Below are 18,584 nucleotides of genomic sequence, written 5' to 3' on the forward strand. Positions count from 1 at the left end.
ACCATAATTGTTATGTCCTCAGCCTCCTGGCCTGTCATGATACCATCTTAGGAATCCAAACATGATGAAGAATAGTATATATTTCTTTAGCCTATAGACACAAAATTTTCATATCCTTTCTTGAGGCTTATTACTTTCCTTCTAGTCATTAGCATTCAGAATCTTCAGTTTCATAAGGTTGCCATCATCAAAATGTCAATGACCATTTTTATATAGTCCCTTTTTTTCTGTTCCACTTTCCATATCCATAGGGGGAAATTTGCAGTCACAGTTTGTTTCTTCTGGGATTAAGTTTGGTTGGGGCATAATTACCATATGCTTAAGCCTTTAATTACATATACAAGGGTATTTGTAGAAACTAATAAAATATAACCCATAGTAAAATGGAAAGAAAAGAAATTGACAGAAATTGTCAGGATTTTGTAGAATATTGGGAAATACTATATTGAATTAAAAAGATACAAATCTGAACAAGACAACTCAAAAAACCAAATCTATGTCATTGAAAGTGGCATGATTTTATTACTTGATATAGTGTATCTGTCATCCCAGTCCTTAAACATGAATAGCATTTCTGTGTCAGGTCAAATCATGGGTAGCCTTTTCTGTTTTTAATTTTTGCATATATTTCTCATAGTAAAAATTTATAGCATTTGCAACAAAAGGAGAGTTCTTCTTTCTCATTTCTCAATTCTTTCTCTGTCAGTATTGCCTCTTAGATTTTATATAGATTTCACATGAGTTTCCTCTGTCTAATGTCCTGCTTTGGATGGAGCCCAATGAATGTTTGTTTAATTTCCTATTACTCATTCTGATATGACCTGATGTTCCTTTAGTATTTATATTTTCTCTCTTGGGAACTTTCTGTTTTGCTAAAATTAGTACTCTGACTTCCCTTGAGTAAACTAAGGCCAATAGTTCTTCCCTACTCCCCCACCCCCCAGCTTCATCTATATTTTAATAGTTTTCTCTATACTTCTTCCAGGTGAGTTTCCATGTTTCTTTCTTTCTTTCTTTCTTTCTTTTTTTTTTAATGAGACCTATAATTATGAGACTAGTATTTTCTTTCTTTTTCCTAATAATTTTATTTATTTATTTATTTATTTATTTAGGCAGGCAGTGCCAGGTCTTAGTTGCGGCCCTCAGGATCTTCGTTGCGGCATGCAAGCTTCTTAGTTGCTGTATATTACATCCCCAGGACTTACTTATCTTGTAACTGGAAGCTTGTACCTTTTGACCACCTTCTCCCCACTTCATGGGTAAAGGTGATCAAATTTTCTATTTCTTCCTGAGAAATTTTGTCTAAGTTATCTAATTTAGTGGCATACAATTATTCATGGTGTTCTCTTACTATTTTTATTTCAGTAAGGTAGGTAGTAAAGTTGCCTATTTCATTTCTGATTTTATTAAATTATCTCACCTTTCATCTTAGACTATCTAAAGGTTTGTCCATTTTGTTGGTATTTTTAAGATTCAGCTTTTGGTTGATTTTCTGTACTGTTTTTGATTTTTGATTTTGTTCATCTTCATTTTATCTTTTATTATTTACTTCCTTCTGCTTTCTTTGAGTTTAGTTTTCTTTTTTCTTGTTTTTTAAGGTAGAAGGTATTGATTTGAGATTTTCCTTAATTTTTTATATAGGTTTTACAGCTATAGATTTCTTTCTAAGCATTGCTTTACCCACATATCAAAAGTTTTGGTATTTTGTGTTTTCCATTCATCAGAGTTTGCAATTTCTCATGTAATTTCTTCTTTGACCTATTGGTTATTTAGGATGTTATTTAATTTCCACATATTTGTGAATTTACCAAATTTCCTTCTGTTATTTATTTTTAATATAATTACATTGTAATTAGAGAATATTCTTTGTATTATTTAAATAGGTTTAAATTTATTGAAGCTTGTTCTATGACACTCTATGTAGGTTATTTAGCTGTGTTGAGGTAAATCCAAAAGAAATAACTAGGAGAGTCGAAAATGATTGCATCTGGATTTGTGTGTGTGTGTGTGTGTGTGTGTGTGTGTAAGTATACAAAGGTGGAGGGAAGGGAATGCTGATTTTCAAAATAAGCTTTGTAGGATTATTTTTCTTTTATTTCCTCAAGTATGTACTCTTATAATTTTGATAAAAACAAAACCTCAAAATTAAAAGAAAATAATCCTTTTGTGACAAATTATTTTGAAGCATTGAAGTATATCATTCTCTTACCCAATGCCTGCATCTTCATCTTTCATGTGTACAGAGGTATGCAGACAGACACACACACACACATACACACATTCTTCAATAAGGAAAATAAATGAGTTTGAGCAGTAATTTAATCTATAGGTTTTTAATTTTGCTGAGATCAGGTTATATCTTGTCTTAATAAGTCAATATTGTGATTTTATATACTATGTTTTTAATGTCATCCTTTATCCACAAAAGCATTTAGCTTAAGGGTCACTAAAAGTTAGAACAAATACATAATCCAATTTAAATGTTACATGACTTTTGGGGAGGATGCATATGCAATTTGATAATTTTTCAGTCCAGTTTACTATTTAACACTTTCAACAGTTAAAAGCTTAGAAATCTATTTCTTAATGTTTGGACTGTGGCTCTTCTAGTGTTCTAAAATTGATTATAAAATTAAAATAAGTTATATATATTTATAGTTTTCTGGAGTGCTGCACATTGCTTAAGATTTTGAATTGTTCAGCATTTACTAGGTAGTTTAAAGGGAGATTTACCTAGTGTATAGAAGTGTAATTCAATCTGACAATAAGAAGAACATAAAGAACCCTGCAGAGACAGCACACCCTGTGAGATTTTGCTCACTAAATTTGTGCCAGTGAGGCAGATTGATTATCTGGTTCTCCAGCATTTCATATGTCCTCCACTATATTTATAGCTACTTGTAAGTTATCTTTGTGTGTGTGTGTGTGTGTGTGTAGATGTAAATTGCCAGTGGGTGCTCACTTGGTTGACCTATGCAGCAGGAAAATGTGAAATCAGCAGTAAAGGACTTGATTTATTTCTAGTTGTAACCCTTCCTTTCCTATGTTGCACCAGGTTTGGGTACAATCAAAACCGCTGGTGGACAATTGCAATTGTATTTGGCATCCTTGACTGGACTCATTTGTTTACACTAAGTCGCTCAACCCTCTCCTTTCCTTGTGGGCCACTCACATGTCTTCTGTGTCAGTGTATAGCATTACTGGAGTTTAAAATGAGTTCATATTATATGAAAAAAAGGAAAGAATACGATAGTAACCTAAAAAATAATATAAATACTATTAAAATATGTGTGAGAGAAAGTATTGATTTCTATTAATATAATAAATAAAAAATGAAAAAAACAAACCAGAAGAGGAAAAATAGAAATGAGACAAAATATAACTGGTTGTTGATGACTAACAATGAGATATTCCAGGAGGAATAAGATCAAAGTTTTGTTTTGTTTTGAGAAAGATATGAAAGGGTAGTATTTGGACATGAAGTATATCTTTTTTCAATTTACTCCTTGACACCTGTGTGCTGGTATCACTGCAGAAATAGATTATCATGGGAATGAGTTGCTTGCTCTGATTTGTCAAGATAAATGAAACATCCATGAAAGTAAAACATGCTGTAGTATTTTTATGCTTCTATAATTCTGTTATGGGAACAGATTATTTACAAAAGATTCTATGACGGGAGATGGAATTGGCAGTGACATGGCCATTGTCTTAGTCTGTTCCGGCTGCTATAACAATATACCACAGGCTGGGTGGTTTATAAGTAACAGAAATTTATTTCTCACAGTTCTGGATGCTGGATGTCTAGGATCATGGCACCAGAATGGTGGGGTTAGGGCCCCTTCTGAGTCGCGGACTTCTTGATGTGTCCTCACAGGATGGAAGGGGCTACGAATCTCTCTGGAGTCTCTTTTACAAGGCACTAATTATAGTTATAAGACTAATCCCAGTCATGAGGACTCCATCCTCATGGCTTAAGCACTTCCCAAAGCCCCACCTCCTAATTGTATCATCTTTGGGGGTTAGGATTTCAACATATGAATTTTGGGGGGATATTTTCAGACCAGAGCAGCCAGCTAATACTAAAAAAAAAAAAAAAAAAAAAAAGCCCAAGAGTTTGCCTAGTAGGGTAATATGCATGGCAAGCTGTAACTATACGCCTTTTATTATTTAGCTCTTCATTTTATTTAAAACTTATTTTTTATTTCTCTAGAATCTTGAGATCATCACATGGTAGATATCTGGGGAATTCCTGGAAACCTCTGATTGATTTGTCCTTCATTTATTTTTTAAAAAATAATTTATTGAGTGGCAATTTCTTTAACATAAAATTAACCATTTGGAAGTAAACAATTTAGTGCCTTCACAATATGGTATAACCACCCCATCTATCTCATTTCAAAACATTTCCGTCACTCCAAAGTAAAACCCTTTACCCATTAAGCAGTTTCTCCCCAGCCCTCTTCCCACCAGCCACTGGCAGCCACCAATCTGCATTCAGTCTCTATGGATTTATCTATTCTGGATATTTAATAGAAAATCACCTCTCCTAAATTTTTCTTGTCCCTATTTGTAGTCACCTTCTCCCCCACCTTCAGTTCAGGGCAAACACTGATCTCACTTTGTATAATTTTGCCTTTTCACTTGTATATGATATGAATGAAATCATAAAATAGGTTGCCTTATCAGTCTGGCTTCTCTCACTTAGAATAATACATTTGAAATTCATCCATATTATTCTGTGTAACAGTAGTTCATTCCATTTTATCGTTGAAAGCTGTTGGATGCATTTACCATAGTTTGTTATCCATTCACTATTTGGAGGGAATTTGGCCTGTTTTCAGGTTTTCACGATTATGAATAAGGCCACTAAAAACATTTGCATGCAGGTTTGTGTATGAATAAGTTTTCATTTCTCTTTGGTAAACACCTAGGGTTGGGAGTTCTGGGCCTTATGTTAAGTATGTATTTAATTTTCTAAGAAACTAGAAAACTTTTCCAAAATGACTATAAAATTTTGCATTCCTATCAGCAATTCATAAATGTATTAGGTGCTTACATCTTTATCAGCACTTGGTAATATTTTTATTTAAGCATTTTGATAGGTATGAAGTGTTATCTTCTGTGATTTCAAATTGTATTTCCCTAATATCTGATGATGTTAAACATCTAATTATGTGGTAATATGTCATATGTACATTTTCTTTCCTGAATTGTCTTTTCAATACATAGTTTTTCATTGGGTACTTTGTTTTTTATTAATCTTTGTGTGTTCTTTATATATTTTGGATGTAAGATGGATTTTTTTGTCAGAAATATGTTTTTGGCTTGTAATTTTATTTTTTAACATTATCATTAACAGAACAGATATTTAAAGTTTGAGAGGGGCTTCCCTGGTGGCGCAGTGGTTAAGAATCCGCCTGCCAATGCAGGGGACACGGGTTTGAGCCCTGGTCCGGGAAGATCCCACGTGCCGCGGATAAACTAATCCCGTGTGCCACAACTACTGAGCCTGCACTCTAGAGCCTGCAAGCCACAACTACTGAGCCCACACGCCGCAGGTTCTGAAGCCCGTGCGCCTAGAGCCCGTCCTCCACAAGAGAAGCCACTGCAATGAGAAGTCCGTGCACCGCCGCGAAGAGTAGCCCCCGCTCGCCACAACTAGAGAAAGCTCGCACAAAGCAACGAAGACCTAACGCTGCCCAAAATAAATAAATAAATAAATTTAAAATTTGATAAAGTACAATTTATTTTTTTATAGATGGTTATTTTTGTATTGCACTTAAGAAAGATTTTTCTCCTACATTTTCTTCTACAAGGTTTATAGTTTTAGGTTTTATATTTAGGTCTTTGGTCCATTTTGAATTAATAGCAACTATTTTTAATATTTTTATTTTTTATTTTTAAGAATTATTTTTGGACTCATGAAAAATAAGCCAAGTCTTATTTTGAAAAAAAAAATATTCTTTCAATGTCACATAATTTTCTTTTTGAAACTGTCTTTTCTTTAAAACTGCTGTTTTGCTAAATCCATAGTATCTCATTAGATCTCCAGAACTTATTCATCTTGCATAACTGGAAATTTGCACCCTTTGCCCAACATCTCCCCATATCTCCCTTCCCCCCAGTCCCTGGCAACCACCATTCTACTCTCTGCTTCTGTGAGTTTGACTGTTTTAGATTCTACATGTAAGTTAGACCATACATTATTTGTGTTTCTGTGTCTGGTTTATTTCATTTAGTATAATGTCCCACAGGTCCATCCACGTTGTTGCAAATGGCAGGATTTCCTTCTATTTTTAAAACTGAAAAAATATTTCGTTGTATGTGTATATCACATTTATTTTTTTATCCATTCATGAATATGTAGGTTATTTCCATATCTTGACTATTGTGAATAATGCTGCAGTGAACATAGGAGTGCAGGTATCTCTTTGAGATCCTGATTTCAGTTCCTTTGAGTAAATATCCAGAAGTGAGATTGCTGGGTCATATGTTAGTTCTGGTAACAATATTGTACTTTATACTTGAAATTTGCTAAGAGGGTAGATCCTAAGTGTTCTCTCTCTCTCTCTCTCTCTCTCTCTCTCTCTCTCTCTCTCTCTCTCTCTCTCTCTCTCACACACACACACACAACAAGGTAACTATGTGAGGTGATGGATATGTTAATTAGCTTGATTGTGTTATTTCATTATGTATATGTAAATCAAATCATCAAGTTGTAAACTTTAAATATGTACAATAAAAAATAGTATTGGTTGAAATAGGTGAAGGGAATAAAGAGATAACAAACCTCCAGTTATAAAATAAATAAGTCACAGGGGTGTAATATACAGCATAAGGAGAATGGTCAATAACATTGTAATAATTTTGTATGGGGACAGTTGATTACTAGACTTATTATGGTGATCATCTCATAATATATGCAAATGTCAAATCACTGTGTAGTACAACTGAAACTAACATCATAATGTATGCCAACGGTATTTGAATTTTAAAAAAATCACAATTTTTATAGCAAAAATAGTCACATTTATAATGTATTTTTTTTCTGTCAGGTGGCAACTTATGACTTTAGCATTCAAGTTCGAATTAATTTCTTCGCAGCTTCAGAACTTTACACTCAGTGTTGTTTGTCAGACTCTCCTATGATTCCAAAAATGGCACCACTTATTCGACCATGTTACGTTCAAGCTACTGGTATGTAATATGAAACATTCAATTGATGTGCGTAAACCAAATATTTATGCTTAAGGAGCTAGAAGTTTAAAAAATTAGAGCATGATATTTATTTTTTAAAAATAGAAATATTAGAAAGTAAATTTATGATACGATTCTTGTGTGTTTGTGAGTCTGTGAGATTGAATTTTGATAAATAGCCTGGATATAATCTCACATGATTTACCTTTGCTTAAAAAAATAGGATATAGGGACTTCCCTGATAGTCCAGTGGTTTAAGACTCCGTGCTCCCAATACAGGGGGCCCAGGTTTGATCCCTGGTCAGGGAACTAGATCCCGCATGCCGCAACTAAGACCCCGTGCAGCCAAATAAATAAATAAGTATTTTTTTGAAAAGTAAGACATAATAAAAAACAAAGGTCAGGTTAGTAGTTTGTTTATTGTGTGGGCAATTTAAATGATTAAATCAAAATAGAAATTATTAAAATAAAATACATTGGTTATAAAATAAAATGATGAAAATTTTATTTAAGGAAATGTTTTTCACCCCAAAGGGATGGGTTACTAAAGAACTAAGTACAAGTAAAGAAGGATAAGTATATTAAAATTTTGATTTATTGAATATTTATTCATTTTCTCCAGGAGTTCAAGTATAAAACTGATGCCCTCTGTAAACCATACTTTTGACTGGCTTTGGCTTTGCATAGTATTATATGTTCTTAAGTATTTTTCTTGAAAAGTTAAGTCTAGTTTATATTATACTATGTTTTTATGGTTCTGACATTGTCTTTAATAATAAAATAATGATCAGTTAATAATTGTACTTGGCACCTAGTAAGAGAAACCTCATTAAAGTAGCATATATAGTATAGAGATTTATTTCATTCCCATTTAAAATACAGAATTAGAAATTCCACTACTGGTAGAGAGGCTCTATGAAGTTAAAAATTTCTCCCTTGTTTTAAGATATCTTTTTAGGGAAAGAAAATAATTATTGTGTAATTTTTCTGAATTAGGTAAGTTATTTTAATGAAAAAGAAAATAAAATTTACAGATTTTATAATTAAAAATTAATGTATCATCATTAAGGAAAATTGGAAAATGTAGAAACACAGAAAACATCATCTGGAATGTGAATATTTAGAGCATACTCTTATTAATATTTTGGTGTCTTACTCTTCTTTTATTCTCTATTTTGCTTTTATTAGCTTATTTATAACATAGTTGGGATCTTACTGCCTATGTTAAGTTGAAATCTGATCACTCAATAGAAGCTTTTACTTGGATGCTATAGACTCTTATTAATTATATAAATTAACACTGACAACTATTGTAGAGTATTTCATCCAGTAAGTCTCTCTTATAGATTACTTAAACATAATCACAAGCATTTAGGTTGTTTCCTCCTTTTATTTTCTTGTTAATGTAAATACTGTAGTAGTGAACATTTTTGTGTATAATACTTTTTCCCTATTTAGATTTTTTTGAAGGTGAGAGTCTCTGAATTGCCTGCATTTTTTCTAAAGTATGTATCAGTACATATTTGCAAAAGGGCTTTTGTAAAGAGCTGTGTCAGTGTCATTTCACCCCTCCTCCAGTGTCAACTCTAACCAGCATTGAATGAAAGAAATTGGATCTCTTTCTTTGTGATTAAAAGTTCTTCATTTCAATTTTCATTACTTTGATTGCTCATGAGAATTAAAATTTTCTATCTTTGCTGTTATGTAAATTATCTGTTCATGAACCTTGCCTTTATCACTGAGGTTTTGTATTTATCCAATAGATGTCAGTGACCTCTTTATTGATAATAATTTTTTTCATGTTTACTGTGAATGTTTTCTAAGATTTGTTGTTTGCCTTTAGTTTTATTCATTTTTCAGTAGATCTTTTAAATAATTTTATGGTGAAATCTATCTATCATTTCCTCTGTGATTTCCAACATTGCTTTAAAGATTAGATCGTCTTCCCCATCTACAGGATTGGTAAATATGTAATTCTGTTTTTTTCCCCTATTTCTAATGGTTTAAAATTTATTCAGTAATTTTTATACTTACTTAATTTATAAAAATATTATTGTATTTCCACCAACAGTTGAAACGTCAAAGCAGACTTAATTATATCATATAACTTATCAACACCAAAGTTTGCTAATGATTCAAATGATAACAAGTAAAATTAGGCAGAGATGTAATATTTCTTCCTGTAGAACTTGGCATCTTCCAACTTGTCCTTTGATCCCTCCTTAGGATGCCTTTGGTTTTGAATTAACAGATGACTTTTGAATGATATTTGTAGAAACCTTGTTCTCAAAGGATGCCGTTTTTGTTTGGAGCTCTGCATTGTTTTTTAATCTTCATAGTTATACAGATAATGCCTATGTGATAAATACCCATTCTCCTATGAGCAATGCCCCATAAATCCCAGATAATTTTTTTTGTTGTTGTTATTGTAGTTACCTAACTTCAAGGGTGGGGAAATCAACTCTGCCTCTTTTTTTTTTTTTTTTAATTAATTAATTAATTTATTTATTTTTGGCTGTGTTGGGTCCTCGTTTCTGTGCGAGGGCTTTCTCTAGTTGCGGCAAGTGGGGGCCACTCTTCATCGTGGTGCGCGGGCCACTCACTATCGCGGCTTCTCTTGTTGCGGAGCACGGGCTCTAGGCGCACGGACTTCAGTAGTTGTGGCTCGTGGGCTTCAGACGTGCAGGCTCAGTAGTTGTGGCTCACGGGCCTAGTTGCTCCATGGCATGTGGGATCCTCCCAGACCAGGGCTCGAACCCGTGTCCCCTGCAGATTGGCAGGCAGATTCTCAACCACTGTGCCACCAGGGAAGCCCAATCCCAGATATTTTTAATTGGCTATTTGGACGATAATGTATGCCAAGTTTCTTCTTTGAATAAGTCCACTGGTCAATACCATTTTTATGTTTACAAGGAGGTATGATCAAATCCGTTACTCTCTCAGCCATCACCTCGGTAGGATGATGATACCTAAGTTGGAGGCTCACAAGCCTGCTGTTATCTCTTTACTCCCAAATTACATGCGTTCATTTTTGAATTAAAATAGTGCTAATCCAGAATTGCAATCCATTATCTCTCTCCTCCTTGAGACTTATCCTGTACCCTAGAGGCAGTGACTTTCCTCGTTAATTATCTAATGAAAACACTTATTTGATGATAGGCAACTTGACTCACTGGAAACTCTAACTCCTCTTATCCTTCTTCCTAATATAATTATACCTTTAATTTCAATTAAACTTTTTATCAGATTTAATTATTATGATGATGGATTGTACATTGTTTAGCCAAGTAATGTATCATGCATAGTTATTTTATTTCCTTTATTTCAACTTTCTTTTTTTTTTTCTGGAGTTAATAATTGCTTAATTGTCCTTAGGTATTTGACTAAATCCTCCCATGCCATAAAGCTCTATAATATGCCTTTCAGGACAATATTCCACATAGTCTAGTCTGTCAGATAATATGTCATGTCTTATTATTCTCTTGAAGCAACGCTCCTGGAGCACAACTTCCTGTTCCAACATGGACTAGATGCTTTCTTTCCCTGTGGCAGAGTTGGAGACTTCCCTTCATTCTACTTGTGAGGATTCCTTTTGACTCCTTTTTACCTTGAATCTCCCGTTTCTTCAATTTCTCAACTTCCTATTTCTTGGTTTACTTCATTGTACTGATAGATTACATCTTCCAGGAGCTTCCAAAGAAAGGGTGCAAGGGAGTTACCTTTTTACAAAATCCATGTCTGAAAGTATCTTTGTTTTTCCTCCTACACTTGAATGATAGTTGAGTGTGGAATTCTAGATTGAAAATAATTTTCCCTCAAAAATTTGAAGGTGCTATCATTATCTTCTAACTCCCATTGTTGAATTTAGAAGTCTGATGCCATTCTTCTTTCCCATCCATCATATATTACCCACTGTTTTCCCTTTAGAAGGTTATAGAAACTTTTTTTATCCCTGTACTCCATTATTTCCCATTGATGACTTTGGTGTGAAGCTTTTATCTTTACCACTGTCCTAAGTTCTTGTGGAGCTTTTCACTCTAGAAGCTTATGTCCTTCAGTTCTATAAAGTTTTCCTAAATTGTTTCCTTGAAAAACTCCTTCCCATTATTTTCTTATTTCTTTCTCTGACTCCTATTGGTTAGACTCCTATTTGTACCTCTTTGATTATATTATATATTTTAATTATCTTACATATTCTCCCTTATTATCCTTTTCCTCATCTTTTCATTTTATTTCCCAGGATATCTTTTTCTGACTTGGCTATTTTATTTCTTAAAAAGTTATCTTGGTGATTTCAAACTGACAAGATTTTTCAACTTTTTTCTGACTATTTCTTTACTTATAGACTTTTTTTAAAAAATGAAAGCAACACGTTTTATCTGTAATTATATTATAAATTATTTGAACTTCTGTTGACTACATTGTCTCAATTTTTGCTGAATTATTTTTCCTTTATTTCTGTCTCCCTCATGTTGAGGAGTTCCTTAAATGTCTATTGATTCTTGCCTATTATGTTTCTTAGTGAGTCTCACAATGCTGGCTTCAGCTTCAGCTATTACATCATTTCCTGACAATCTGGATGCCAGTGAATGTTTTAATTTAGGGGGGGAACCAAAATATTAGTATGTGAGACTTTAATCTTGAGAAACAGTTTCTCCAGAAACTTTCTCTAATAACGTGTTGGGTAGAATGTAGCTTTATATAAATGAAATAGAGATATCTAAATGGTGTCATAATATGGCAGAACAGTGCTTTGTTTTTAAAGCTATAACCAATCTATTATTTCACTGATTATCCCCAGTTGCCAATTTGCAAATAGGCAGAACATCTTAGATGTGCTATTTCTTGTAGTGTGCCATAATATCGTCTTTTCCTAGGATTTCTCATGACAAGAGTTGGGGGTGACACAATGAGGAACACTATCTACACATTTCTCCTATTCCACATGTCCTAACTCCCTGCCAAAGCATCTGTTAATTCCACTGGTATAATAAAAGCACTTGTAAGATACATGAGTTTTTGCATCAGAAATTGGTTTCTTTCCAGGGACTTACATTCCCATAAACTTGTAAGATTTTTGAGTTTTCATTAAGGATTACAAACGTCTCCAAGGTAAGTTTCAAAAAGTATAGATTTTCAATTCTGGTTTCTGGTTCAGTGTGTAAGAGGCTTGGAAGTTACTGCTCCATCCTTACAACAAGTACAAAAGCTAAACAAACTGAAAAATCAACAAATAGTTTTAGATCTATAAGAGAAGTGAGATCACAGGGCAGATTCATGCTCCTGAAAATCGAAAGAGTCATGGGCAAATACAGAGAATCACAACTTGCTGGAATGGAAGTTACTTCAGGAATCAATGCCTGAGGAAGGAAACCTGTACCGTAATTGATGAATTGCTGGAGGTTCAGCATGGACAAGTCTGAGAGAAAATCTCCATGGATCCCCAGTCATTAGGGGCTCTGATAGTTTTGTGAATTTTACCTCCAGGAGCTTGACTTGATTCTCTCAGTGAATATGGGAGAAAAATCCCCTCATGTTTCTGGCAGAGGTGAGGAAAAGGAATAATTTTGAAATATGCCAGAGCATTCTGTTCTGCTTAACAGGGTCTGCCCTCAGGAGAAACTATTTGACCAGATCCTGCTAGGGTTTTGTCAGAACCTCACTGATCTCAGGGAAGGGAAATATCCAACTCCAGCCTCCCGTAACCTTCTATGTGGGAGAAGAGAAATACCCAACTCAGCCCGCTCTAGCCATTTAGTCCCAAATTGGTGGTGGTGGGGCACAGATTGAGAAGCACATGTAAAGTTCACAGTCTAGAGACAAAGGTTCACCTAAAGACTGAGATCTAATCATAGGATTATAGAATGTTTCCCCTCCCCCCACAACTTACTACCACATTACTAAAGGTCTGTTTTCAGCAGTTCCTTTTACCCAGTACATCATGTCTAAGTATCAAGAAAAAAGTACAAGACATACTAAAAGGTGAAAAACATAGTTTGAAGAGACAGAACTAGTGTTGAAAACCAGATGCTGATATGGCAGAGGTGTTGGAATGATCACATTGGGAATTTAAAGCAACTATGATTAATATGCTTAGGACTCTAATGGATAAAGTAGACAGCATGCAAGAACAGATGGGCAATATAAGCAGAGAGATGAAAATTCTAAGAAAGATCCAGAAGAAGTGCTATAGATCAAAAACACTGGAACAGAAATAGTCATTGATAGGAGTATTAGTAGACTGGACATGGCTGAGGAAAGAATCTATGAACTTGAGGATATCGCAATAGATATCTCCAAAGAAAAGCAAGGATAGAAAAGACTGAAAAAAACAAACAAAAACAGACTATCTACGTACTGTGGGACAACTACAAAATATGTAATATGTGCATACTGGAAAGACCAGAGGGAGAAGAAAAAGTAACAGAAGAAATATTTCAAACATAATGACTGGAATTTCCTCCAAATTAATGTCAGACACCAAACCATGGATCCAGTAGGCTCAGAGAATACCACACAGGATGAATGGCAAAAACTACACCTAGGCATATCACTTTCAAACTGCAAAAAAATCGAAGATTAAAAAATCCTGAGAATTCATGCACCCTGATGTTCATTGCAGCACTATTTACAGTAGCCAGGACATGGAAGCAACCTAAATATCCACTGACAGGGGAATGGATAAAGAAGATGTGGTACATATATGCAATGGAATATTACTCAGCCATAAAAAGGAACGAATTAATGCCATTTGCAGCAACATGGATGGATCTAAAGATTGTCGTACAAAATGAAGTAAGTCAGAAAGAAAGACAAATACCGTATAATATTTATGTGGAATCTAGAAAAAATGGTATACATGAACTTAATTGCAAAGCAGAAATAGAGTCACAGATGTAGAAAACAGACTTATAGTTGTCAAGGGGGGAAGGGGGTTGGGATGAATTGGGAGATTGGGATTGACATATATACACTACTATATATAAAATAGATAACTAATGAGAACCTACCGTATAGCACAGGGAATTCTACTCAGTGCTCTGCGGTGGTGACCTAGATGGAAAGGGAATCTAAAAGAGTGGATATATGTATATGTATAACTGATTCACTTAGCTGTACAGCAGAAACTAACACAACATTGTAAAGCAAGTATACTCTAATAAAAATTAATTTAAAAAAATGCTGAAGTAATTCAGAGGAAAAAACACCTTACTATATTGAGGAGCAAAGATAAGAATTGTATGTGACTTCTCAGAAACTATGCAAGCAAGAAGATAATGGAGGGGAATATATAAAGTGTTGAGAGACAAAAAAACACCAATCTAGAATTCTGTACCTTGAGAAATTATCCTTCAAAAGTGAAGGAGAAATAAAGACTTTTTCAGAAAAACAAAAATTGAGGGGATTTGTTGCCAATAGACCTGCCTTGAAAGAAATATTAAAAGAAGTTCTTTAGCGAGAAGAAAAATGATATAGGTGAGAAACTTAGATCTATATAAAGAAAAGAAGAGCACTGGAGACAAAATAAATAAAGGTAAAATAAGAGTTTTTATTTTTCATATTCTTGATCTGACGTTTAAGTTTATTCAACATATTGGCAACAGGGTATTTATTTATATATATGTTTATGTATACTTGTATGTAAGTGAAATTAATGACAATAATGAAACAATGACAGTAATCAAACAATTATGCTATAAGTATGTTAAGGAAGGTAGGGAGGAATTAGGATTATTTTGTTATTAAGAAGGTCCTTGCAGATAAAGACAAATACTCTGTTATCACTTGTATGTGGAATATAAAAAATAAATGAATATACTGGGTTGGCCGAAAAGTTCATTTGGGTTTTTCCATAAGATGTTATGGGAAAACCCAAATGAACTCTTTGGCCAACCCAATATATAACAAAACAGGAACAGACTTACATATATAGAGAACAAACTAGTGGTTACCAGTGGGAAGGGGAAAGATAGAGGTATAGGGGTATCTCATGTATGCAAGCCTGGTTCACATTCAAAACTCAATTAACCAGTTTTCTTATCAGTAAGAAAAGGACAATTGGTAGCTTCCTTGCATACTTGGCAAAGTGGAAAGCACTGTGCAAAGTAAAAGCACTAGAGGAATTGAAGGTATATTTTAAATCAGCAAACTATAACTTAAACCAGTGAAATAATATATATTATAGATACAACCCCCAAATATCAGTTTTCTCTGTTAAGAACATTCCTTAGGAATTTATCCTAAGAAAACAAAGGAATATATAAAGATGTTCATTAGAGCATTACCAATGATGGTGAAACACTGGGAGTAGCCTAAATGTCCAGCAATAGGGGATTGGCTAATATACTATGAGTTTATTAAGGAACGCTATACTTCTAAGAAAATTCATGATATCCTGTTAAATTTTAAAAAAGTGCAGATTACAAAACGTGGTTATATGGCCCCACTTTTGGGTTATGGAAATATATATGTGTATGTGAAAAATTGTATGTAGACAAAACATAAACAGTAATGATTTCTGAGTGGGTAGAGTATAGATAATTTGGGGGGGTGATTTTTTTGTGTTCTTACAGTTTTCTTTATGAAGAACATACAACTTTTTTATTAGAAAGAAAAAATATTAATCCATCACATTAACAGGCTAAAGAAGAAAATATCACATGATCATATCAGTAGCTGCAGAAAAAAAAATTTTACAAAATCCATTACCCATATATTAAAAAAAAAAAATCAGTAAATGAGTGATGGAGGGGAACTTTCTCAATTTGACAGAAAATATCTACGAAAACCCCCCACAGCTAACATCATTCTTAATGGTGAGAAACTTGAAGCTTTCTCACTAAGAAGAGAAACCAGGCTAGGATATCCCCTCTCACCACTATTTCTCAACATTTTACTGGAAGACTTAGCTAATGCAATAAGACACAAAAAGGAATTGAAAGGTATACAGATTAGGAAGGAAGAACTAAAACTGCCTTTGCTCGCGGATGACATGATTGTCTATAGAAAATCTGAGTAAATTGAAAAAAACAAACTCCTGGAACTAATAAGCTATTATAGTAAGGTTGCAGGATACAGGCTAATATACAAAAGTCAGTTGCTTTCCTGTATACAAGTAATGTAAAATGGAATTTAAAATTAAATACAAAATACCATTTATATTAGCACCCAACAAAAATGAAATACTTAGGTTTAAATTGAACAAAATACTTAATAAGAGCTATATGAGGAGAACTACAAAACTCTGATGAAGGGTATCAAAGAAGAGTTAAATAAATGGAGCAATATTCCATGTTAATGCATGGAAAGACTCAGTATTGTCAAGTTGGCAGTTCTTCCCAACTTGATCTAGAGATTCAATGCATTCCCAATCAAAATCCCAGCAAGTTATTTTGTGGATATTGACAGACATATTGATTCAAAGTTTATATGAAAAGGGAAAAGACCCACAGTGGCCAACATGCTATTGAAGGAACAGAACAAAGTTAGAAGACAGACACTACCCAACTTCAAGACTTACTACAAAGGTACAATAATCAGGAGAGTTTAGTATTGACAAAACTAGACAAATGGATCAATGGAACAGAAAAAAGAGCCCAGAAATAGGCCTGCTTAAGTATAGTCAACTCATCCTTGACAAAGGAGTAGAGGCAGTACAATTCGGAATAGTCTTTTTAAAGAATGGTACTGAATAACTGGACATCCACAAGCAAAAAAATGAATCTAGACACAGACTTTATACCCTTCACAAAAATTAACTCAAAATGGATTGCAGACCACAATGTAAAATGCAAAACTAAAACTCATAGAAAATAACATAGGAATACATCTCTAAAATGACCTTGGGTTTGGCAGTGACATTTTAGGTACAACAACAAAGGCAAGATCTATGAAAGAAAGAATTAATAAGCTGGACCTAATTAATATTAAAAATTTCTGCTCTGCAAAAGACACTATTAAGATACCAAATGACAAGCTGCTGACTGGGAGAAAATATTTGCAAAAGACATATACAGAGAACTCTTCAAAATGCAACAGTAAGAAAAACCAATTAAAACATGGGTCAGAGATCTGAACATACACCTTACTAAAGGAGATATACTGATGGCAGATAAGCACATGAAAAAATGCTCCACATCATATGTTATCAAAATGCAAATTAAAACAACAATAAGATACCACTATACGCCTATTAGCATGGCCAGAATCCAGAACACTGAGGATGCTAAATGCTGATGAGGATGTGAACAACAGGAACTGGTGTGAATGCAATTGCTAGTGAGATTGCATTGCTGATGGGATTGAAAGATAATATTGCTTCTTTGGAAGACAGTTGGGCATTTGGTGGTTTCTTCCAGCACTAAACATACTCTTACAATACGATCTAGCAGATCATTCTCCTTGGTATTTACCCAAAGGAGTTAAAAACTCATATTCACACAAAAGCCTGCATGTAAATTTTATGGCAGCTTTGTTCATAATTGCCAAAATTTGGAAGCAACCAAGATGTCCTTCCAAATCTTGTTTATCCAAGTAGGTGAATGGATAAACTGTGGTACATCCAGACAGTGGAATATTATTTAGCACTAAAAAGAAATGAGCTATCACGTCATGAAAAGACATGGAAGAACCTTAAATATACATTACTAAGTGAAAGAATCTAATCTCACAAGCCTACATACTGTATCATTCCAACTGTATAACAGTTTGGAAGATGTAAAACTATGGAGGCAATAAAAAGATCAGTGGCTTCCAAGGGTTGTGGGGGGAAAGAGACAAATAGGTAGACCACAGAGGATTTTGGGGGCAGTGAATTTCCTCTGTATGAAACTATAGTGGTGGATAGATGTCATTATACATTTGTTCAAACCTAGAGGATGTACACCATGAATGATCACTAATGTAAACAGTGGGCGTTAGCTTATAATGATGTGTCATTGCAGGTTCCTGTGTAACGAATGTACTGCTGTGGTAGAGGATGTTGATAATGGAAGAGGCTGTGTGTGTGGCAGTGGTGAGGGGGTTATATGGGAAATCTCTCCTCAGTTCTGTGAATCTAAAATTGCTCTAAAAATCTATTAAAAATATAGGAGTTTCCAGCAGATAATATCTTCTCTAATGTATTTTTACATATGATTCCATTCCTAATCTTCCATAGAATAGCTATTTTCTCTGTAGAGCTTTTCTGTTTCATGTATAAAATGTTTTATTATATGCCATCTATATGTTTTCCCTTTATTCCAATAATTTTTCCTTCTGTATTTCTTTTCACTTCTGTACTTCTGCATTGGTGAAACTTTACTGTGGAGATCATTTTAACTTTGTCTATTTTTTTCCTGAGATCAATATTTAGTATATTTTATACTCTTTTATTGACTCAAGGG

At 33.9% G+C, this 18,584-nt stretch overlaps 1 protein-coding gene across 1 annotated transcript in view; it reads left to right on the plus strand.

Annotated features, from left to right (window-relative positions):
- The window catches only part of CFAP47 (cilia and flagella associated protein 47), a 486,133-nt gene that overhangs the window by 79,951 nt on the left and 387,598 nt on the right, over window positions 1-18,584 (plus strand). The window contains 1 exon segment of the mRNA XM_061178124.1: window positions 7,059-7,200. Coding sequence (XP_061034107.1) covers window positions 7,059-7,200 — 142 coding nt within the window.

The sequence above is a fragment of the Eubalaena glacialis genome, chromosome X (assembly GCF_028564815.1).
Source record: "Eubalaena glacialis isolate mEubGla1 chromosome X, mEubGla1.1.hap2.+ XY, whole genome shotgun sequence".
Lineage (NCBI taxonomy): Eukaryota > Metazoa > Chordata > Mammalia > Artiodactyla > Balaenidae > Eubalaena > Eubalaena glacialis.